Consider the following 23952-nt stretch of genomic DNA (forward strand, 5'->3'; position numbering starts at 1 on the left):
TCACTGTCAGCACAGTCCAAATGTTACAAGCATGAGCAATAGCCTGACATGGGCTGGAGTCCCCAAGCTCTAATTTTTTAATTTGTCCATCCTATGTTTGGGGTTGGGGCCCTGGTGGTGCAGTGGTTAAGAACTCAGCTGCTAACCAAAAGGTCAGCAGTTCGAATCCACAAGCTGCTCCTTGGAAACCCTATGCAGCAGTTCCACTCTGTCCTGTAGGGTCACTATGAGTCGGAATCGACTCACCGGAAACGGATTTGGGTTTTTTGGTTAATATTTGGGGTTGGTGTTAGGTTTCTGCTCCTAAGTGGGAAAATTCTTGGACTGCATGAAAATTCGCTCTCATTTGGCCTTGATGGGCAGGCGACAGTAGTGGGGACGCGCGGCGCCGGCTGACTCGGGGGCGAGGAAGCGAGTCCGGGGCGGGGCCCGGCGCGCAGTCATCTGATTCGTGACTCGGAGGGGCGGAGCGAGGCGGGAAGTCAGGTCCTGCAGGCCCCAGGTCTGCAGACCCGGCGGAGCAGCGAGAGGCCATGCAGCAATGTCCGCCGTCGCCGCGCCGCCTGCGCACGCTGTGCCGGCTGATGCTGCCCGGGCTGCTGGTGCTGCTGCCGGCCCTGGCGGCGGCGAGGGCCCCGGAATCCCTCGCCCTGTGGCCCCTGCCACTCTCCGTGGAGGTGTCCCCGCGCCAGCTGCTTCTCGCCCCCAACAACTTCTTCATCAGCCACGGCCCCAATTCCACGGCCGGCCCCTCCTGCGCCATCCTGCAGGAGGCTTTTCGGCGGTGAGCAACCCCCAAGGGGCGGCCCGGAGGGCAGGGGACCCGAGAACCCAGGGGGCGGGAGAGGCGGACCACCCCTGGGACATTGTGCAGACGGAAGGCCCGGGAAGAATGCCTGAGCGCCTCTCAGGACCGTCACCACCACCCAGCTACGCGGGTGCTCTTAGCCCCATTTCACAGACGAGGAAACGGTCTCCGGGCGGTCTGTAGTAACCTGACCAGAGACCGAGGTCCGGAAGTTGGCAGAGCCGGTTCGAACCCACACTGACTGAAACCCAAGCTCCTGTCCTTCGTCCTTCACCTCCTCACCTCCTAAGGGACATCCTGGGTGCTCCGGAGCCCTGATTAGGTTGCAGGACACTGAGCGGATAGGAGTAGGTTGCTCAGAATCAGTGGACTTGTTCCCCCTTAGATGAAATGGATGGAGGGGTTCCGCTTTCCCCAGAGTTGGGGAGGGAGAAAGGGAGGGAGGAAGTGGCAACCACTTCTTTGAAGAGAGCCCTAGAAGGAAGATGAGTGAATCTGGGATGGCTTAGACAAGTCCCTACTTGAGGACCAGGGACTCCCAAAGTTGTCCACTGTCATTTATAGGCCCTTCTCAGTCTCTTTCTGCCTCCCGAAATGTGGTAGCAGTTCACATAGAAGAGAGCACTGAGTAAAACCTCTTTCTTTTCAAAGTCTCTACTCCATATAGTATTATAAGTTTTCATCTACTTTTATATGGCCAGTTCTTAGGCAATACTTGCTTCCCTTCCCACCCCCACACCAGTTATGGGCTTGCTTTCCTTGCTTCTTGTTTTACCAAAAAAAATCCAAACCCACTGCAGTCAAGTCAATTCCAACTCATAGCGACTCTACAGGATGGAGTAGAACTCCCCCATAGGGTTTCCAAGGAGTGGCTGGTGGTGTATTCAAACTGCCAACCTTTTGGTTAGCAATCATAGTACTTAACCCCTGCACCACCAGGGCTCCTACTTAGCACTTTATATTTACCAAGCCCTCTTGCCTCTCTAACTCCTTTGATCACACACACACAAACCAAGCCCATTGCCATCAAGTCCATTCCAACTCATGACAACCCCATATGTCACAGACAGGGTGAATTATATAATGGGGAGGTAGCACAGCTCTAGCTTTGTGAAACACATGGTATACAAGGTAGGTTGCATTTAGGGATATGGTTAAACCTTCTACTTGCTGTCCTCTCAGTGTGAGACCTGTGTAGGCGGGACTGTGCTGAGGATATCCGGAAGGTATGTAGTTTGGTGCTGGCTGTACTGCCACCTCACGCCCCCAATCTCTATCTCTGTTCCTGATGGGCAAGTATAATTACATTGTACCTGCAGGACACTAAACAGCTGGTGGAAAGTTGCAAAACTAGTTTATTAATGTCCTGGCCCCCAGATAAGCCTGACGCTTCAACTTGGGCTGAAGAGGCCCAAGATGTTGAGGGCAGAGATGGTTCTCTCCCGTTTTGCACAAGTCAAGTGTGTATTGTTACCGCCCAATTTTAAACTCATACTCTGATGACCCTTTAGTATTGAATCTGCTGACAGATCAGAATGGCTAGAAGTGGGGTGAAGAAATAAAACCAAAGTGGTTAGTTGCTTTGGGATATTGAGAAGGATTTTATAAAAAAAGTACTTGAAGGTCATCTAAAGGAACACGATTGCTAGGAGTGGAAATCTTTTAAAAGCAAACATACCATGTTTGCTTTGTGGCTCAGTTTGTAAAATTAAAATTTCCTTCTGTGCCATACTGCTAGAAAAAACAAAAAAACCAAACCTGCTGCCGTCAAGTTAATTCCAACTCATAGTGACACAATAGGACAGGTTAGAACTGCCCCATAGAGTTTCCAAGGAGCGTCTGGTAGATTTGAACTGCCGACCTTTTGGTTAGCAGCCATAGCACTTAACCACTACGCCACCAGGGTTTCCAGGAAAAAACAAGGACTTAGTGATATGCTTAAGTGGTGTGAGTATAGCAAGAAAGCATGGTAAATTAACAATGGTAAATAACTAGGAGCCGAATCAGCTGTGCGATGATTTGAAAACAAGGCTTGGCATGTCCACGCAGTTGCCTAACTAATTCATGGCCTGTGTGTTAAGAAGCTATTAATTATACCCCTCATTGTTAGGAAACTGGTTATAAAACATATTGCCCCGTATGGCTAAGACCTGAAAGCATTCAGGTCAGCCTTCTAGGAACTTAGGAGAGGGAGTATCTATCTCAGAGTAAAAGCACAGTAGGATTGGAAGGATTTAGAGGCAGTGGAAGTGTTAGGAAAACTCTAGGTGGCCGGGATCACACAACATAGGCCCCAGATGGTTCAGATTCATGGGACTCCTGTCTTATATCACAAACCCTTTCTTTGGAACTGTATGCTCTTGGCAGATTTTGGTATGTTATGTGCACAACTGCTACCTCAGTTCTAGAACAAGGTCCACCACGTGCTTGTTGTTGTTAGGTGCTGTCAAGTCCACCCCAACTCATAGCAGCCCTGTGTATAGCAGATGAAACACTGCCCAGTTCTTTGCCATCCTCACAGTCGTTGCTTTGTTTGAGGCCATTGTTGTAGCCACCGGGTCAGTCCATCTGGTTGAGAGTCTTCCTCCTTTTCACTGACCCTCTACCGTGCATGATGTCCTTCTCCAGGGACTGGTTCCTCCTGATCACACGTCCAAAGTATGTGAAACAAAGTCTCGCCATCCTTGCTTCTAAGGACTCTTCTGGCTGTACTTCTTTCAAGACGGATTTGTTTGTTCACCTGGCAATCCATGGTGTAGTCAATATTCTTCGCCAACACCATAACTCAAAGGCATCAATTCTTCTGTCTTCCTTATTCATCATCCAGCTTTCACATGCATATGAGGTGATTGAAAACACCATGGCTTGGGTCAGGAGCACCTTGTACTTAAAGTGACATCTTTGCTTTTTAACACTTAAAGAGGTCTTTTGCTGTTTTTTTTTTCTTTTTTTAGTGAACAGATAGCCTTCACTACTTCAGTTCCTGAAAGGCTAAATTAACCAAATTACCTTGGATATCACTGCCTCAGAGCCCTTCAAACTTTCTGTTAGGACTTCAATATTCAGGGTGAGGGTTTCCCTATTTGGGACAAGCCTGCACCTAATTTAGACCTCCAATCTGCCAGCAGCCTTAATTTCCTCTTGAATCTGTCAAGTTTGCCTACGAGAAGAGCTCTCCGGAACTTCAGCCAGTCTGCTCTCCCACTGATTAACTTCTGCGTACTTCCAGACTTACGGGAACTTTCCTCTGTGTCTTTACCTCTCTGGAAAACACAAGATATTCTTATACATTGGTAGCATATACAAAGTTCTGCCTTATCTAAATCTAAAAAATATGATTTCAACCATTGCTTGAGAGCTTATCTGATCTTTTTATCTGTTAACATCTTAAAATTTGTTTAATATTCTCTTTCTCTGATATTTGGGTGCCACTGGAAAGTAAATTTTAAAGACTAGTGAGAATTCTTTTTTTTTAGTCAGAATGCTATAGTTGATGACATTGTTTTTGGGGTTGGTGTATCAGCTGGGATTCTTCTTGTAGCAAGTAACAGGAACTCTGATTCAACCTGGGGTAAGCAATGAGAAGGTAATTATCTCACATATCAGGAAGTGGAAAAGCAGTTGAGTGAGTGCTTACTGTGTCATCAGGGATCCATGTTCCTCCCATCTCTGCTCTGCCATATTCAGTGTGGCTGCAGTTGCTCCGGGTCTCACATACAGAGATAGAAGAGAAATTGTCTCTTCTTGTGACTCTCTTAGAGAGGAAACTTCCCAGAAATACCCCTCATTTGCCAGAATTGGTTTACATACCCAGGAGTGATGGGATTACCAGGATTGGTTTGACTACTGGTTCTTAACCAGGGATTAGGGGGATAGCTTTTTTAAAATTCTCACACCTGGATCCCATTCCCAGAGATTCTGATTCTGTAGGTCTGGACATCAGTATTTTCCAAAAGGTCCCCTGGCAGTTCTGATGTGCAGCTTGGGCTGAGAGACTCTAGTTGGACTGATGTTGGGTGGCATGGATTTGGGGAGTCAACTACAATGTCCGCTAACCAAAACTTGTTGTCTTCGAGTCAATTTTGACCCATAGCAGCCCTGTAGGACAGAGTAGAACTGCCCCATAGAGATTTCAAGGCTGTCATCTTTATGGAAGCAGACCGCCAGACATTCTCCTGTGGAGCAGCTGGTGGGTTTGTACCACTGACCTTTTGGTTAGCAGCCGAGAGCTTAACCACTGCATCACCAGGACCCCTTACAATGTCCACTACACATATATATATATAAAACTTGCCCTGAAATGCTTTTAAACTTATTTCTCACACAGATATTATGAGTTTATTTTTGGTTTCAACAAGCAGCACTATGGCCCTACTAGAACTCCTACTGGGACAGAATTACAGCAGCTTCTTGTCACAGTTGTCCTTGACTCAGAGTGTGATGCTTTCCCCGGTATCTCTTCAGATGAGTCATGTGAGTACCAATTAATGAGGGTGTATCATATTCAAAGCTGTTCATTACAGACTTGAGTGCCAGAAACAGGCTCCATGCCACCAGTTACTGGGAGTTTTTGGTCAGTGAGTTTCTAATTCCTATTTTTAAAATAGCCATTAAAATCTGATTGTAAAAGTAATGCATAATTTTTGTAGAAAATTTGAAAGTACAATAAGTACAGAAGAAAAGAAATCATTCATAATCCCAGCACTCAGAGTTAACCACTGTTATTTCAGGTATATATATTTTTTGCAGAGTAATATATGTTTTATATAGATATAAATATGAACATATGATGTTGTTAGGTACTGTTGAGTCGATTCTGTTGCATAGTGACCCCATGTGACAGAGCAGAACTGCCCCATAGGGTTTTCTAGGCTGTAATCTTTATGGGAGCAAATCACCAGGTCTTTCTCCTGTGGAGCCGCTGGGCGGGTTCGAACTGCCAACCTTTAGGTTAGCCTCTGGGTGCTTAACCATTGCTCCACCAGGGCTTCCTAAAAGATATGACAAACATTGATATAAAATGAGGTAATTGTGTATGTGTGGTTTTTGTATTGTGCTTTTTTTCACATAATAATACATTATAAACATTTGTGTATTTCACTAAATATTCTTCTATTACATCGTTTTTAATGGCTGAGTTATGTTCTACCATTGTATGGATGTGCCTTGTAGCTAATCCCTTGTTTTTGGACATCTAGATGATTTCCTAACAACTGTTATCTTTGAAGACAAATGTGTGCTTATATCCATGACCTGTATTTATAATCGAATTTGACACAAAGATAACTTGGAGAGGTAGAACTATTTCATTTGATAATATAGTCAATATTTAGCTATATGGTCTTTTGTTGCTTAAAACATTATTCCCTAGTGTTTTTCCAAAATTGTTTTGGAGGGAATGAACACGTGGGTAGGCCTTTCCTCTAAGGTGCATTGACTGGGAATAACATGGAATTGCATTAAGGAATCAAAGAGGACCTGAGTAACGCAAAATTAGTACAAGACAGGCAGACTGGTGAATGGGTTTAAAGAGGTAAAGCCTACTGCATATCTCAGAAAAAGGAGGGACCCCTTTGTCCTCAGTCTCCCTCGTTGTTAGGAACATGTCTTCTGAGAATCATGGCCCAGCCAAGTTGACACATAGCCTTAACCGTCACAGCCAGCATTACTCTTGCCTTGCACTTTGGCATTCGTTACTGCTAGTTGTAGTCAGAGAGTAGATTTTTTACTATTGTTGTAAATGCAAAATGTCAGATAATGGGATAGTCGATAAGTGAATAGAAGGTGTATTATGTCCATTAGTAGCTATGGAGACAAATGGAGGGACAATTATAGTATAGCACACCTGTGCATCCAGCACTCAGACACTATTTGAATTAAGTTTTGCAATCTGGATTGAGATAGCAATGGTCATTAGATTGCCAGGGAATCTGCTGTCTGTTCAGGAATACAGATAACATGTAAATTCTAGAAAATGGAATGTACCAAGATTGGAGACTGGTAAGCTTGCCTTCCAGCCAGCTCTGCAAACCTCTTTATTCTGAAAGGTAACTTTCTTGAGACAAGGTGATTACAACATGGTCTGATTGAAGGATAAGCCAGTTTTATGTTTTTAACTAGTTTAGAATATTGATGATCAGTGTAAAAGTAAGACATACACACTGAAATAATAAGACATCAGATGCTGTCCAGTGTGTGAGAAAATATTAAAGGAAATGAATAGTGAAGCACTGTCTGTTAAAAATAAAGATACACATATCCTCTGACCCAGAAGTGGACTAGTTTGTACTCTAGAGAAATGGTTACATAAATCAAGGATATTTGTGCAGCTTGTGTGTTTTTTTTTTTTCCTATTGATAGACATGTAGTTTTGTTTACAATTTTTTGTGTGTAGTAGTAAAAAATTGTAAACAAAACTACATGTCTATCAACAGAAAAAAAGCAAAATAAATCTTGTCAGTCCAAACTAACAAGGACTATACAACAGTTAAGAATAATAAGCACAGTTATAAGTAACAGACATAGAGAGCTTGCCAAGATAAAATGCTGAGTTGAACAAAGAAAGTTGTATACTAATGTCAAAAGCATGATGCCATTTATGTGTCAGCACACAAACATGACATAAAACACTATATTTTCTTGTTAGATGTGTGTGCATGTAAATGCCTGGGAATAGGCCTGATAAGGGTTTCTCTGAGGAAAATAGAGGGAGTTGGGTGAGCATCTCAAAGGGAGTTTTAGCTTTATCTATAATATTTTATTATTTTTAAAGGCAACAAATACATTGATGTTATTTATGTACATACCCTCCACGACCAACGAAAGTGTTTATGGTGTAAAGAGGTACAGAAGGAGATAGCTGAAAAGTCAAAGACCCCAATGCCACTCCTGTTTCACATCAGAGATGTAACCATTCCATAGCTTATGTGTCCATATATTTAGAAAACCAAATCTCCTTCTAATTTCTATGTATTTGTGTTTTTTTCCATTGAGTTGAATCAGAATCCTTTTTAATACCGGCCGGTCCTCAGCTACTGGAAAATAATCAGCATCAAATATGTGGAACATGTTGATGTTTTTAGATGACTCTTCCTGCTCTTTCTGGGCAATCTCAACATAGTGTAAAAAATACTTTCCAAACAGTGGGCAATGAAATCTTGTGTTCTTGGTAGCTGATTAAGAATTTGATATAGATGTAGAGGAAACATGGTTAGATTATGCTCTTAAAAGCAATACAGTTCTTAGCCTGGCATTCAGCTAAGTCATCCCCGTTGTCTCTGGTAGAAAAAGCTACCTTGCCAGGAGACTATCACCTGAGCTGGTCACACAATTGTTGGCTGTTGGTAGAGCTTTTCCCTGCCTGCACCAACTGCCCTGTGACAGTCTGGGTGGCAGTGGTGGTGAAGGTGATGGTCAAGCCCAGATCATACAGTATTTAAATCATTAACCTCCAGCCCTTGCGTGTTTTATTGGGGCAAAGCCCACATCTGTCACATCCTTTAGCTCTCAGCCTTTCCCTTCACCCCTCTGGTGCTTTATGTATTTTATCTGTGGTTGACCTCACCGCAAGCCTTCCTAAAAGACTAAATTGGCTATTGGACCAAGCTTCTGCAGAATGTGGTTTCAAAGATTGAAAGATTAGCCACATCCTTGCCCAGAAGGTTTTAATTGAGAGAGAGAAAAGACTGAAAAAATCTTGGATTAAGCTAAAGGGAATTAAGGAGTAGGCTTTAAGGTAGATTTAGGATGACGTTGAGGGAAGGTGTGTGAAGGGCAAGTAGAAGAGTACAGAAGGGAAAACAACAGATAATTCTCCAGCCTTAGGGAGTAGAAGATTGAGTGGTCTGTGAGGCTTCTTCACCAAGGTGTTTTGGGCACCTGAGGAATGTTTGCATTTTTGACCTACATCTTGGCATACCTAGGATTTTACTCTGTTGAAAGGCAGTTGGAAAGAATAAATCTCCTGGAGGGAAAAGTGAGGAATCATGGAGATGACACCAAGTTCCTGACTTCGGCAGATGGTGGTGTTGACTCACAGACATGAGGAACAGAAGGACAGGCAGGTTGGAAGTGTGTGGAGCAGGGAGAAGGAGGAGTCCAGTTTGGAGCATGTAGAGTTTAAGGGCTCTACAGAACACCTAGGTGGAGAGGTACAAGAGGCAGCTGGAAAAACAGGTCTGGATCTTAGGAAGAAAAAAATGGTCCTGAAGTACCAATGACATGTTTAGGAAATTTATTGTGAGTCACTGAGGGATTAACAATCAAAAAAATACATTTTTCGCCACAGACAGTTTACTCGTGAAAGAACCAGTGGCTATGCTCAAGGCCAACAGAGTCTGGGGAGCATTACGAGGTAAGTTTTTTGAGGTTGCATTGTTATTTTTAATAAAGGTATATTTTCAGTTGGTACTTTGTGAAATTAAGCATAGCAAAACATTGCTTCCTTGGACTCTTCACAGACTGATTTGTTGGGTCATTCCGGAATGAATTTCATTAAACAGGTATTACTTAAAACACAGGAGAAACATCATTTGGCCTTTTAAAAATTGTTTGAGGGTGATTACATTTCTACAGTGCTGTAATTCATTGATACACTTGACATTAACCTATACAGAGCTATAAATGGCCTCAACCTGTTCTGATTAGGGGAGTTTGTATCAGCTATCACTTCTTGTTGCCTTCATTAGCAAGAATCTCCCTTTCCCCTTGTTAAATTTGTATGGATTTAGAAACAGATAACCGCTTACAGGAACAGTGTGAAAAGGTAGATATGCTCTGGAGTTAGTTGGAGGCAGCAGGCAGAGAAGAACCTTAAAAGCTTTTCCTGTGAATTTCAGAGCCTAAACTTCAAAGTTTGGGCATTGGGATATTTATTTTTGCTGTGCAAAAGCTTCTTTACCACTTCTAGATAGATAAGAGGAAACCCTGGTGGCGTAGTGGTTTAAGCACTATGGCTGCTAACTAAAAGGTCACAGTTCAGATCCACCAGGTGCTGTCTGAAAACCGTATGGGGCAGTTCTGCTCTGTCCTGTAGGGTTGCTATGAGTCTGAATCAACTCCACGGCAACAGTTTTTTTGATAGATTTTATCTTCCAAATAACATCATTTTTAAAAAGATTTTTTTTTTTTTTTAAATGGGAGCTAGTCAAACTTATATTAATTACCAGTAAAAAAATCTTTGGATTTGACTCTGGTTAAGCATTATCTAAAATAAAATAATCATTTTTATGCTATATTTTTTACAGCCATAACAATGCTGTGATTGTAATCATATTTCAAAATAGAACATGAAAATATTTCTGATATCTATAGCTATTTAGTACAGATGTAACTGATGTCTGTCCTGATCCATATCAAAACAGACAAAGAACTTCAGAGAACATGCCCTGACTAGATTCTAGTCCAAGAAGTCCTTATCTTCTGTTTACCATCAGACTTTGAAAGTAAATTCCTCTAAACTGGGATTAGAATGTGCTGTCACTTAGCAGAAAATTCTAGTTGTTCTTCCCAGTATGAGCCCGTAATTGTGGGGGGTGAAAAAGGCACAACAAAAATGATTTTGAACCACCAGTATTCTTAAGTTAAAAATTTCTGCGATTATATAGCTGTCAGCAAGAATGAAGACCCTTGATAAAGTCAAGGCCAGTCAGAGGAATTTGCTTATACCAGAGTGTTAAGGGAATAATCCACTTGAGAAAAAAAAAGTTCACAGAATAGTCTTTGCAGTTATAAGTAAAACACTGTAAGTTATACATTGGGCCTATTTTAGTTTCATGGTGTTTTTTTTTTCTTTTAGGCTTTTTCTCTTCTGTTAAGTTTGGGTACCTTTTAAAGTGACTATAGCATTTGATCAAAAAATTATTTTTCACAATGCTACAAATTTGTTAAGGAATGTGTTTTATTTTATTAAATCTTTTAGAGTTTATCGTTCAGGTAAAACCCACAGTATGGGTACATGTGAAGTAGAGCATTTTAGATGAATAGAGAAAGCAATAGGATATATATATATATATATATATACATATATATTTTTTTTTAATTGAGCTTTGATTTCAGAAAATATGTTAGAGGGTGTAGTAGGTATAACATTATGTTTAATTTTATTTGCCTTACCTAGTTATAGGTATATGTTTGGATCAAACAATTTTATAAATTAACACAATAAATTTCATTTTCCCCAGGTTTAGAGACCTTTAGCCAGTTAATTTATCAAGATTCTTACGGGACTGTGAGTATGGTTATTATATGTTACTAAAATTGTTGCCTAGACATATTACTACTAGGAAAATATATAAATCAAAATATTGCTTCCTAAAGGTTTCTTTTCCTCAAATATTTATCTTGGCTGGTAAGTGTAAATTTTACTTTTTTTCTTCCTTCTAAATTAATCTTTTATCCATTATGTGCATAGATAATAACCTCAAGACAAAATTCTAAAAATAAATCAAAATTTTATTTTGTCTTACAGTTCACCATCAGTGAATCCACCATTATTGATTCGCCAAGGTTTCCTCATAGAGGGATTTTAATTGATACATCCAGGCACTATCTGCCAGTTAAGGTTATTCTGGAAACTTTGGTAGGTAATTTATTTAATTAATCTAGTTAATTTAATGCATTGTCTGTTTTGAAAATATGTCCTCTGTATGTTGTTATTTTATGTTGATTACTTATACTTGTGTGGGCTGAAGCAGGGCTGTTCATTTTTCATGTCATACATATAAGCACTGAGCTTTTTTCCCTCCCTTGTTTGGGAAGTGTATTTTCTCATTAGTGAAGAGGTTCTTAAGGGATTGCCCTCCTGTTTCCATTGTGGGGGCCACAACATATATTCAGTCACGATTGTTAAGAGAAAGACATAATTTTAACTTGATGTTGTGTGCTGTTGATTCCAACTCATAGCAACCCTATATGATAGGAGAACTGCCACATAAGATTTCCTAGGCTATAACCTTAATGGGAGCAGATCATCAGGTCTTTTCTTCTGCGGAGCTGCTGGTAGGTTTGAACTGCCAACCTTTCGGTTAGCAGCCGAGTGCTTACCCATTGCATGCTGTCTATACATTGGCCCTCTATGTAAACCTCCATTTATCAAATTGTGTGTTCAGATTTTTGGTTAGGAATACACAGCAATTGTCCGGCTAGCTGCTGCTAGTTATTGTTAGGTGCTGTGAAGTTGCTTCCAACTCATACCGATCCCACGCACAACAGAAGGAAGCACTGCCTGGTCCTGCACCATTCTCACAATCTTTTCTACGTGAGCCCATTGTTGCAGCCACTGTGTAAATCCATCTCACTGAGAGACTTCCTTTTTTCACTGACCTTCAACCTTACCCTCTACCAATCCTTCTCCAGGGACTGGTCCCTCTCGATAACATGTCCAAAGTAGATGAGACAAAGTCTCCCCATCCTCATTTCCAAGGAGCAACTGCCTGTACTTCTTCCAAGACAGACTTGTTTGTTCTTCTGGCAGTTCAGGGTATATTCAGTATTCTTCACCAACACCATAATTCAAAGGCATCAATTTTTCCTGTCTTCTTTATTCATCATCCAGCTTTCGCATGCATATGAGGCGATTGAAAATACCAAGGCTTAGATCAGGCACACCTTAGCTTTCAAAGTGACATCTTTGTTTTTTAACACTTTAAATAGGTCTTTTGCAACAGATTTGCCCAGTTCAATACTTTGATTTCTTGACTGCTGCTTCCCTGGGTGTTGATTGTAGATCAAAGTAAAATGAAATCTTTGACAACTTCAGTATTTTCTGTTTACCATGGTATTGTTTATTGGTCCAGTTGTGGGGATTTTTGTTTTCTTAATGTTGAGATGTAATCCATACCAAAAGCTGTAGTCTTTGATCTTCATCAGTAAGTGCTTCAAGTCCTCTTTACTTGCAGCAAGCAAGGTTGTGTCATTTGCATATAACAGGTTGTTAATGAGTCTTCCTCCAGTCGTGATGCCCCATTCTTCTTCATATAGTCCAGCTTCTTGGATTATTTGCTCAACATACAGACTGAATAAGTATGGTGAAAGGATACGACACCTATTCTGATTATAAACTGCACAGTATCCCCCTGTTCTGTTGAAATGATTGCCTCTTGGTCTATGTATAAGTTCCTCATGAGGACAATTAAGTATTCTGGAATTCCCATTCTTCACAATGTTATCCTAATTTATGGCAATCCACACATCCGAATATCTTTGCATAGTCAATAAAACACAGGTAAACAGCTTTCTGGTGTTCTCTGCTTTCAGCCAAGATCCATCTGACATCAGCAATGATATCCCTCATTCATTCCATGTCCTCTTCTGAATCTGGCTTGAACTTTTGGCAGTTCCCTGTTGATGTACTCCTGTAACCGTTTTTGAATGATCTTCAGCAAAATTTTACTTGCGTGTGATATTAATGACATGGTTTGATAATTTCTGCATTCTGTTGGATCACTTTTCTTTGGAATGGGCACACGTATGGATCTCTTCCAGTTGGTTGGCCAGGAAGCTGTCTTCCAAATTTGACATAGAGGAGCGAGCACCTCCAGCACCATATCCGTTTGTTGAAACATCTTAATTGGTATTCCATCAATTCCTGGAGCCTTGTTTTTCATCATTACCCTTCAGTGCAGCTTAGACTTCGTCCTTCATTACCATCAGTTCTTAATCATATGCTACCTCCCGAAATGGTTGAACATCGTATGGTTACTCTGTATATTCCTTCCGTCTTCTTTTGATGCTTCTGGCATCATTCAGTATTTTGCCTGAAGAATTTTTCAATATTGCAACTTGAGGCTTGAATTTTTCTTCAGTTCTTTCAACTTGAGAAGTGCTGAGTCCCTTTTGGTTTTCTAACTCCAAGTCTTTGCACATTTCATTATAATACTTCACTTTGTCTTCTCAGGCTGCCCTTTTAAATCTTCTGTTCACCTTTTACTTCATCATTTCTTCCTTTCACTTTAGCTCTTCTACACTCAAGAGCAAGTTTCCGAGTCTCTTCTGACATCCATTTTAGTCTTTTCTTTCTTTCCTGTCTTTTTAATGACCTCTTGCTTTCTTCATGTATTATGTCCTTGATGTCATTCCACAACTCATCTGGTCTTTTGGTCATTAATGTTCAATGTGTCAAATCTATTCTTGAAATGGTCTCTAAATTCAAGTGTGATATACTGAAGGTCATATTTTGGCTCTCGTGGACTTGCTTTTTTTTTTTTTTAATTTTTTTGAAGCTGAAAAAATTAGTCATCTTGTAGGTAACCTATTTCCCAACTGCATCAGCCAAATCTCTTCAGTCCAAGATGAAGAAAAAGTGAGGCTTTCAATTTTGATATCTGGTAGGGCAAAACTCCCCCCTTATTATATCTTTTTCCAAATAGTTTACACTTTATATAAATACATTGTTTATTCTTCCAGAGAATATGTAAAATCAATGTCAATTCTCCCCAGAATTTCACTGGAATTGTACTGCATTTGTACAGAATTTCTTTCATTAATAAGAGTTGGCCCCCAAATTTGAGAATTGTGGGAATTACTACACCCTGATACTTAAATGAATGCCCTGTTTACTCTACTCTACTCCCAAACACAGCAGTAGTAGCAGAGGAGAGGAGCTACTCTCTATTTTTTTTTTTTTTTTTTACTCTCCATTCTTGGAAAACCTCTAAATACTGAACTTAATAGCTTGTCCTCCTCCCATATGGTAAGGTTAGAGCTTGCTATCTGCAATAAATATGAATTCTATATAGGCTTTTGGAATAGTGCCATGCCATGTAAAGTATATAAGATAAGGAATTTATACTTCTTCTTCATTCTTTTTTCACTGAAAAAGAAATTTTAAAGGAAGCAGAAGCATTGGAAGCAATCTGAATGTAGATGTGTAAATATAGGTTGAGTATTATATCTACAGTATATAATATTAACGTGTTTGTTTGCAGGATGCCATGAGTTTTAATAAGTTTAATGTTCTCCACTGGCATGTAGTTGACGACCCATCTTTCCCATATCAGAGCATCGTTTTTCCTGAGTTAAGCAATAAAGTGAGTAATTAATGTTGGTGTCTCTGTCTACAAAAATTTTTGGTACAATTTCATGAAAAGTTTGTAGCTTAAATGTTTCTTCTTAGGAATAGAATTAAAGCAAAAAAGATGTTTGTGTGGCTTTTTAACTATTCTATGCCTTAGCATTTTGCATCCATAAAACTTGTATTTTTGTTATTGTTATTTTAAATAATGTCTAGGGATAGTACAAATAAGATTTTCAAAACTTAATTAATGTAGGAGACCTGAAGCATTCATGAATAACATAAGGTTAAGATACCATATTTATCAAGTGGTCCAGCTCTATATTTGAATAGAACTGTTTTGAATTCTATAAATGACTTTTTTTTCTTCTCTGGAAAACCACATGAAGGTAGGAAATTTCAGAGATGAGAGCTCTTTCTTGGAAAATGGTGCCTCAGTTGGATTGAGTCTGTTGTAGACCAGTGGAGCTGACAAGGATCCTCAGTATCACCTAGTGTAATCCCCCTGTAATCCAAAGGAAGTAGCTGATGGTCAGAGAAATTATATGTCTTTCCGAAGCTGCACAATTGGGAAGATGCAGAGCCAGAACTCTAGATGTTGCTCCCTGACCACAATTCCAAAGCCTTCTCCAATGTTATGATGTAATATAGGCTGAAATGCTAGCAGCATTTGTGTTTTTATTTGCTTTTATCTTTATTATGGAAATTTATGTTTTTTGTTATGGAAATTTTTATTCATCAATATTTATCAGTACATGACCAATTCTGTATCACCTATACTCTGACTTCCCCCACTGGTTATTCTGAAGGAAATCCAAGACATTACATCTCACCTGTAAAAAGGCCTATTTTATTTTTTTTTAACCATAATACCATTATCATACCTAAAAAAATTAACAATAATCCCTTAATATCATCAAATATCCAACCAGTATACAAATTTCCCCGTTTTTTCTTTTTTAAAAAACATTTATTTGAACTGAGATGCAAATGAAGTTTATACATTGTAGTCAGCTGATGTCTATTCTCTTTTGATCTATAGGTCCCCTCTCCATTTTTTTTTTTTTCTCCCTGGTAATTTGTTTTTGTTGTTAAAGAATCTAAGTCATTTGTCCTATAGTATCCCAGTCAGGGTTTTGCTGACTGCATCCCCATGATGCCATTTAACATGTTCTTCTGTCCCCTGTATTTCCTATAAATTGGTAGTTAGATCAGATACAAATTTGATTTTGGGGGAAGGTGGGGAAGATTATTTTTCAAGAGTTGAGGACTTATAGCCCATACCTTGAGAAACATGCTACCATAACACCTTTATTGGATCTTTGTCTTTAGTTACAACCAATATTGAGTTCTATATTGATTTCTAAAAGAGACTGAAGGTAATCTTTTAAAAAAGCAGGTTGATTATCATAGAGTCTATGGGGGAAAATTTTAAAACTAAATAGTAAAGTGACTTTGAAAGACAACAGCTATGCTTTATAATAATGTGTGTATTTTGATTCTAAAATTGACAAGGGCAATGTAGAGTTTTCATAGGTTTCACTTTGGAGACAAACATTTTATTTCCATTTTGTTGTACAGTTAAATGAGGTTACATCATGGAAGGCATTCTTTAAATAGAAAGCACTGGTGAAAATAGGTACCTCTGATGAGTAAATCTGAGATTAACCAAAGTGTAGTGAAAGCTTATTGATAAAACACAGTAAACAAATCATTTGACAAGAACCCCAAAAAGGTATTTTATTCTTTGGGTATATGTGATTTAGTAAAAATTCATTTTTTAATAGTTTTTATTCCTGAAACCATGTGTACTGTATTATTTTTAAATGAGTAATTCAGTATCACACAGAGACTCTGTAAATCAGTTATCAGGTATCAAAGTGAAGAGAGAACTGTTGACAATTTCTAGGACAAAATCCACTTTGCACATTTTAACCTTAATACGGTGGCTTTTACAGGGAAGCTATTCTTTGTCACATGTTTATACACCAAATGATGTCCGTAAGGTGATTGAATATGCTCGATTACGAGGAATTAGAGTCCTTCCAGAGTTTGATTCCCCTGGACATACGCTGTCTTGGGGAAAAGGTAAGGAGTTTGTGTTTTGTAAATTGCATACGGTGGACATTTGAGGTCCTGTATCTTTTATTTTATGGCTTGGTGTTTGCTCATTTTGTTCTCAGTTGTGATTTGTACAAAGGTGGCACTATTGGCAGATATAATTCAATAACTATTTTGTCTCTACTATGAACAAGGCATTGTACCTAGGCACTGCCTTAAGTATAAACAAAGGATAAAGGAAAACAAATAATGAATACAACAAATTGAACATAAGTGAATTCAAAAAATGGTTTCATAGGTACGGTAATACCTAAAATGTGTTTGAGAAATTAAATAACATTCATGTTTCTGGTAAGGGGAATAGCAGGAGGAAGGGCACTAAAAAGTATGAGATATGTTTGCAAGTATTTGATTGGCGTGTATAGTGTAGCACAGAATAAGATGTCCTATAGGGTGGTGGTTAAGAAGTTAGGCTCTGGAGCCAGACTGCCTGGGTTTGAATCTTGCTTCTGCCATGTATAAACTGGGTGACTTTGGGCAAGTTACACAGCACCCAGCCTCAGTTTTCCCATCTCTAAAATGGGGCTATTAATAGTTGCTCTCACATAATTGTTTTGAGGATTAAATAATGAATGTAAAACACAGTGTGTAGCATTTTTAAGTGCTCAGTAAATATCATTAGAGTAGACATGGGGAACAGTGTGAAACAGGTCTGGAAAAGTACCTTGTAGAGGACCTTGGGTGAAGATTGTGGGTGGGCTTCATCACAACACACCGGAAACCACTGAAAGTGTCTGAGCAGGAGTGACATGATGGGAGCCACGCTTTGGGAAAACTTTTGTTAAAGTAACACATCGGAGGAAAGAGACAAAAATTTTAGACCAGGATGGCAATAGCAGGAATGGAAAACAATGGACAGAACTGAGAGACATTCTGGAAATACAATCCATAGAACTTGGCAACTGACTGGCTGTAAGGGGAGAGGGAAGAGTTACAAACTGTGAGGATGGTGGTGCCCTTATATCAGAATATGGAAATCAGAAGCTAAACAAAGAGGTTAGGGAATCAAGAGTTTAACTTTTTGTTGGTCTGTATTTAAACTGCAGCTAGGGTATCTAGTTGTATGAAGTAGAGAATCTGAAATGTGAATTGATGCTCAGGAAAAAGGGTTGAGGTGAGCCAGGGGTGTCGATTTGGGAGTCGTTAATATTCAAGATAGTATCAGAGAGACTGGATGGAAACGGAAACAAAGAGGCATTGGGATAGGATTCAGGAAACAATGCTCCCTCATCTTATTTGGAAGAAACTACCTAGTAACTCTTAGTAAACGTGCTTATCTTTTTCTGTATAAATCTTTTATAACTTCAATAAAATGAAGTAGTATAGTCATATGCAAAGCTGTATCTTTGTGATTTAAATCTTCCTTAAAAACCTTCCTGTGTTTTTCTAGGTCAGAATGACCTCCTTACACCATGTTACAGTGCAGAACAGCCATCTGGGGATTTTGGACCTATAAACCCTACCGTGAATACAACTTATAGCTTCCTGTATAAATTTTTCCAAGAAATTAGTAAGGTGTTTCCAGATCAGTTCATTCATTTGGGAGGAGATGAAGTGGAGTTTCACTGCTGGTATGTTAATTCTTTAAAACCCTTGTTATTATTATTTTTTCCAACTGTTCCACTTGAAGCAGCTATGGATATCTCCATATAAAAATGGAGGAATTGGGGTAACACATCTGATTGTAAGGATTTCAACTTGGCAACACAACCCTTGAGATGGTGGATTTTTATAGAAGGTACCTTTTGTTGGTATACCAAAGTGAAAGCTTAAGAGAATCAAGGTGCAGAAGGAAATGAAGAGTTTAAAAAAAAAAATTGGTGAAAGAGAAAAGCTTTAATAAAAGCGGGCAATGATTTAAGTGAGAATTTTTCAAAGAAAAATCCTCTTCACAAGTAACATTAGATGGAGAGAGGCATGGAGTTGGGAAAACCATTTTTATGGGAAATCAGCTTCTAGAAAAAAACTATTTGCACTGGAAAACTAACACATAGTTAAGTTTTTAGGCTTATTTTACTCCCTATAAACCTTAATAGTTTTAAATCTGAACAACTGATGTTATGGAGTTAAGGTATAAAACGTTTAATGAAATTTTATTCACTGTTTTTGTTTAAGGGCATCAAATCCCAAAATCCAAAATTTCATGAAGCAAAAAGGCTTTGGCACCGATTATAAAAAACTACAATCTTTCTATATTCAGAAGTAAGTTACTTGAAAGCCTACTTTTATTTTTATTTCACTAATGCCTTTTGTAAAACTTTCGGTTACTATTTAGTAGTTTCGTTTTTCATTTTCTCCCCACCCCTTCCCAAAGTGTAGATGTTGTAAAAGTCACTAAGGAGGGAAGCAATATCCATTGCTTTTTTTAAATCATTACCATGGTGACTCTAAGTCTTTCGTAATAACTGTTGAAATTTAGGAGCCCAGTCATCTAAGAGCTCAGCTTGAAGCCCTGGCTACCCTGTGAGATCTTCACCACCACGTAGCTCCCGGTAGCTGCAGGTATAGTGTACATTTCCATCACTGCAGAAAGTTCTACTGGACAGTCTGCTCTATACCAGGGGTCAGCAACCTTTCCTGTAAAGGGCCAACAGTGACTATTTTAGGGCTAATAGTATTTTAGGCTTTGTGGGCCGCATATAGTTCCATGTTCTTCTTTTTTAAATAATTCTTTTAAAAATGTAAAAACCATTCTTAGCACATGGGCCATACAAAAATAGGCCATAGGCTATGGTTTGCCATTCCCTGCTCTATACCATTCATTTGGCAAGCCTAGATTAGCCTTTTCCTATTTAGCTATTTGTGTAATGCATCCTTTTTTTTTTTTTTTTTTGAATCTTGCAGAATACTTGGCTGTCTATAAATATCAGTAAATATTTGTGGACGATTGCAACTATTGAATGTTATTGCTCACTCATTCAGCAAATGACTATTAAATACCTATACTGTGTTAGATTCTGAGCAGTGTGTTACAAAGAAGGAACTATGGGGTCACTTGACTTTAGCTGGCTCTGCTATAAAGCTATGTTGTACTGAAAGGCACCTCTCAATATTACAAGTAATCCTTGATAGAATATGTGCACACTTAAACATATTGTTAAACTTGTGATCTGAAATGCTTTGTAATTTTTTTCACTGCTAGACTTATGGACATCATTGCAGCTGTAAACAAGAAATCCATAGTCTGGCAAGAAGTTTTCGATGGTAGTGCGAAGGTGAGAGTGTGAAGACTGTTTATCTGATTCTGTAATACAAATGTCTTAATAGTCTAACATCTGGAATGGAAGGAACCCTAATGAATCTGCCCCATTACAGGGGCATTATGTCAATTAACTTACCTTCCCATTTAAACTTTTGTTAGGCAGTAGCTATAGCCTAGGACCAGTGATAATAGCATTTGTTTCTTTTCTTCCATTGACTTCACTCCTTAGTGGCTCTTTCTTCTCATCTCTTCTTCTACCCACCTTTTATTATTATGCACAAGCTGAAGTATTTTGAATTAAGTCCCTTTTCAGAAAGGCAGAACAAACAGAAAAGAAGAAAGTATTGCTATTGAAGTAGCTTTATAGTAAAATGGTCAGTGTAAACTTTTTTTCTTTCTGAGGTAGTCAGAATTCTTCATTTTTCTTGGGGCAACTGGGAATTTGCAAGTTCACCTGCCAGTATCACCTTTCCATATGGGTTGGTGACATCCTCACAGTTCCAAAGTAAAACAATATGGTAGAAATGGGATTAAAATGTAAAGCTCAGCCTTAGTTTGTTGCACCTATGTGGTGTCATATGCATAGGCAAAAGTTAAGTATTTGACCTTAATGTTGATGAAACTTCTGACCTTGAAAGTCCCTACAGTGCATTTAAATCCCTAGGGCATGTGGCACTAACTCTGAGGGAAAAAGAAGAAAATGTATATATGCTTTTTCAAGGATCTTAATTCCCTTCAAGTTGTAATGCCTTGGACTTTTCAGTATCATCTACTGTATTTGCTGAAACTACTAATGTGTGTTGTAATTTGCAACTTTAATAGCTTCAGCCAGGCACAGTAGTTGAAGTATGGAAAGCAGAGAAATATCCTGAAGAACTAACAAAAGTCACAGAAGGTGGATACCCTGTAATCCTTGCTGCTCCTTGGTACTTAGATCTGATTAGTTATGGACAAGACTGGAAAAGATACTATCAAGTGGAACCTCTTAATTTTTATGGTAAGTGAAGCAGCCACCGTTACCTTGGTTTGTTAGTTTTCTTCCCTACCCTCCCATCTTGGAAATCCTTACCTAGGTATACCCACTAACTACTACTCTTTTATGCTTGGTCCGTGATTTTGAGACGCTTTGGGTATGTGTGTCTATTTTAAAAAAGAAAAAAAGACGACTCGGAGTTTCATTTTAAATTTTGTGAATGGAGTCTTGTCACTCAGTTTCCACATCTTGAAGATGTCTGACTGCATTAACCTGAAGAAAGGATATAGTCTAGTTCAGTGGATTTCATCCTGGGGGCGGATGGTGATGGGCAGTGAGAGAGTGTCTCAGTTGTAGAGCTTCAAGCCCTCAGAGCCCCCTGCACTGAGAACAGTTCTGCTCTGTCCAGTTTTGTACATCATACCTTAGTATAAAACTTTGCTTTGAAAAAAGGATTTTGCTGTTTAAAAAAATAGTTTGAAAACTATAGGGCTATTAAAAATTGATATTAACTATTTCTCTAGAAAGTATTTTCTGAGGATCAAAAAGTCACAATTACTGTAAACAAAACAGTATTAGGTACTCGCAGTTTTTTTTAATTAGGTAGAAATCTAAAGTAGGAGTAGTGGTCATAGCCCATTAATAATGAAACTCATGTCCCAACTTGTATTCCCGGCACACTATTAATAGGTACCTGGGGGAAAATTATTTCTGGTGTCCAAATAAGTTTGCGTTAAACCAAATAAAATGGTATCTTTGATAGTGGCCCACCACATTTAGTTTTCATGTGCCAATAAGCACTGTGCATCAAGGGCCAGGGATGGGATAAAGTCTGCCTCTGTGCACAAGCCTTGAACTACAACCATTTACATCAAGTCAATGATTTCAATGTAGGTTCTCAGGAACAGAAAAAACTCGTAATTGGTGGAGAAGCTTGCCTATGGGGAGAATATGTGGATGCAACTAACCTCACTCCAAGACTATGGTATGCAATTTAACTGTTAATGTTTGAGTTAGGAAATAAGGTGCCTAGCTTTCCTTCTCCATCCAAGTGGGAAAGCACTAGGAATCTCCCCAAGCATATCATTTAGAGACGTGCTTAAGAAAACATGAATTTAAAGTACTTGGGGGTCGGGGGGTATGGCTTAAACTTTAGGCCACGGGCAAGTGCTGTTGGTGAGAGACTCTGGAGTCACGGAGATGTCAGAGGTTTAGAAGACGCCTACAACAGATTAATGAGACACCGCTGCAGAATGGTCAGGTAAGACAAATAGTTATCTTTCAAGCTATTATTAGGTCCTGCGTGATTTTTAACCCTCTTATTCAGTGTTAGCTAACTGCTTGTTTTTTTGCTATAAATAGAAATGCATGTCACTTAAGAAGTAGTGATTTATTAAGAGGAGCTAGGAACTATATTTTGTAGGTAAAGAGAATACCAATAAGAAGATATATTTGGACTTAACTGTTTTATAGATAAATTGAATTTTGGTGTAACGTAGAACGCCATCTCTAATCACTTGAACATACTTAGCAATCTTAAGTGATTTTTCCTCCCCCACCCCCGTAATTATTCTATGATTTGGTGATTCCGATTTAAGCTACTAAGTTAAGATGGCAGATGAATTATATTAACTAAACATCTTTTATTCATACTTTATCTGTTCTACAGACGTGGAATAGCTGCACAGCCGCTTTTTACTGGATATTGTAACTATGAGGAGAGTATATAAAAAGAGCCTAAACAAAGAAGAAAAACAGGAGAGGAGAAAAGGCCATGGCAATCTGTACTATAATCAATTTGATTATGAAATCATGGAAATTAAGATTTGTGAGACGGGTTTTGGAATAAAATATGTATCTTTTTATTGATTGAACCTTTACCTTAAAAAATTTTTATTTTTATTTGTTTTTTTTAATGGCATCTTCCTTCTGAGAAGGTTAAAACAAAACAAAAACACTTTGTGGGTACCATTCGATATATTCAGAGGGCTAAGTTTTTACTACTGATTAATTTGCAATAAAATATATCAGCAATAGTAACTGCATGATACACAAGAACATTCACACAGGTACCTTTACATTTCAAAGCACATTTCTCATTATGTAAATTAGAGGGCAGCTCCAGTGCCACTGCCAGTCAGTCTTCAAGTTACACCTTTTATCTAGTTCTCTGTACTGAAACAGTAATATATCCACCCAACAAATAAAACATAAACATTACATTATCTTACTGAAAATGAAGGAGGTAGGTGCTCCTGAATTTCTCTCCATTTCCCAGGACCTAAAACACTTTGGCCAAGCCACTTCTCCGGTTCAGCAGTGCACACTGGTCCTGAGGATTCATGGCTTGATAATTAGATAGTTCTAAGGTAAAAGTAGCTGAGCCTGATGTTATTGTTCGAAGCACAGTTGAATAACCCTAATCAAAATAATTTCAGTCAGTTATTTCATCTAATTTAAGCCCCAACTTTCTCTTCCCGCTGCTTGTCTTTTGACCATTATCAGGGAAGGTGAGGATGTTACTCATGTGGCTTAGCCACGTTATTTCTTTCAAACAGATCATTTAGCCATTTTTCTGTAGAAATTAAATATAAGCATGTCATTGTGGAGGACAGAAAACAGGGTAGCGGAGGCACGCTTCAGATATATTCTCTAGTCCTGGCATTTGGTAAGATGACTCTGCCTTTCCTACTACCCTTTTGCTGGGTACTCAGGTGCCTGTCCTGGAGCAGGAGAGGCTGAGGGAGAAGGATGACACTATCCTTAAAACCGACAGCAGTAGAAGTAGAATAAATGCTTAGGAGGGGAAGATGGTCATTTAGGCTGATGCCATGCTT

General features: G+C 39.0%; 2 protein-coding genes across 7 annotated transcripts in view; one reads left to right on the forward strand and one right to left on the reverse strand.

Annotated features, from left to right (window-relative positions):
* The first annotated feature begins 518 nt into the window (after positions 1 to 518).
* Positions 519 to 22989, forward strand: HEXB (hexosaminidase subunit beta). The gene is made up of 14 exons (XM_003407955.4): positions 519 to 784; positions 5136 to 5281; positions 9096 to 9161; positions 10990 to 11036; positions 11277 to 11387; positions 14734 to 14835; positions 16778 to 16907; positions 18331 to 18511; positions 19056 to 19142; positions 20083 to 20155; positions 20965 to 21139; positions 22010 to 22100; positions 22272 to 22376; positions 22785 to 22989. The coding sequence occupies exons 1-14, from the start codon at positions 534 to 536 to the stop codon at positions 22843 to 22845; spliced, it is 1626 nt and encodes a 541-aa protein (XP_003408003.4). The 5' UTR covers positions 519 to 533; the 3' UTR covers positions 22846 to 22989.
* The window catches only part of GFM2 (GTP dependent ribosome recycling factor mitochondrial 2), a 52172-nt gene continuing 50228 nt past the window's right edge, over positions 22009 to 23952 (reverse strand). For all 6 annotated transcript variants that reach the window (XM_023545545.2, XM_064273096.1, XM_003407956.4 and 3 more), the window contains one exon: positions 22009 to 23534. In XM_023545545.2, the coding sequence (XP_023401313.2) occupies positions 23397 to 23534 (138 nt within the window). In that variant the 3' untranslated portion in view covers positions 22009 to 23396. The remainder of the gene's footprint in view (positions 23535 to 23952) is intronic.

The sequence above is a fragment of the Loxodonta africana genome, chromosome 2, assembly GCF_030014295.1.
Source record: "Loxodonta africana isolate mLoxAfr1 chromosome 2, mLoxAfr1.hap2, whole genome shotgun sequence".
Taxonomy (NCBI): Eukaryota; Metazoa; Chordata; class Mammalia; order Proboscidea; family Elephantidae; genus Loxodonta; species Loxodonta africana.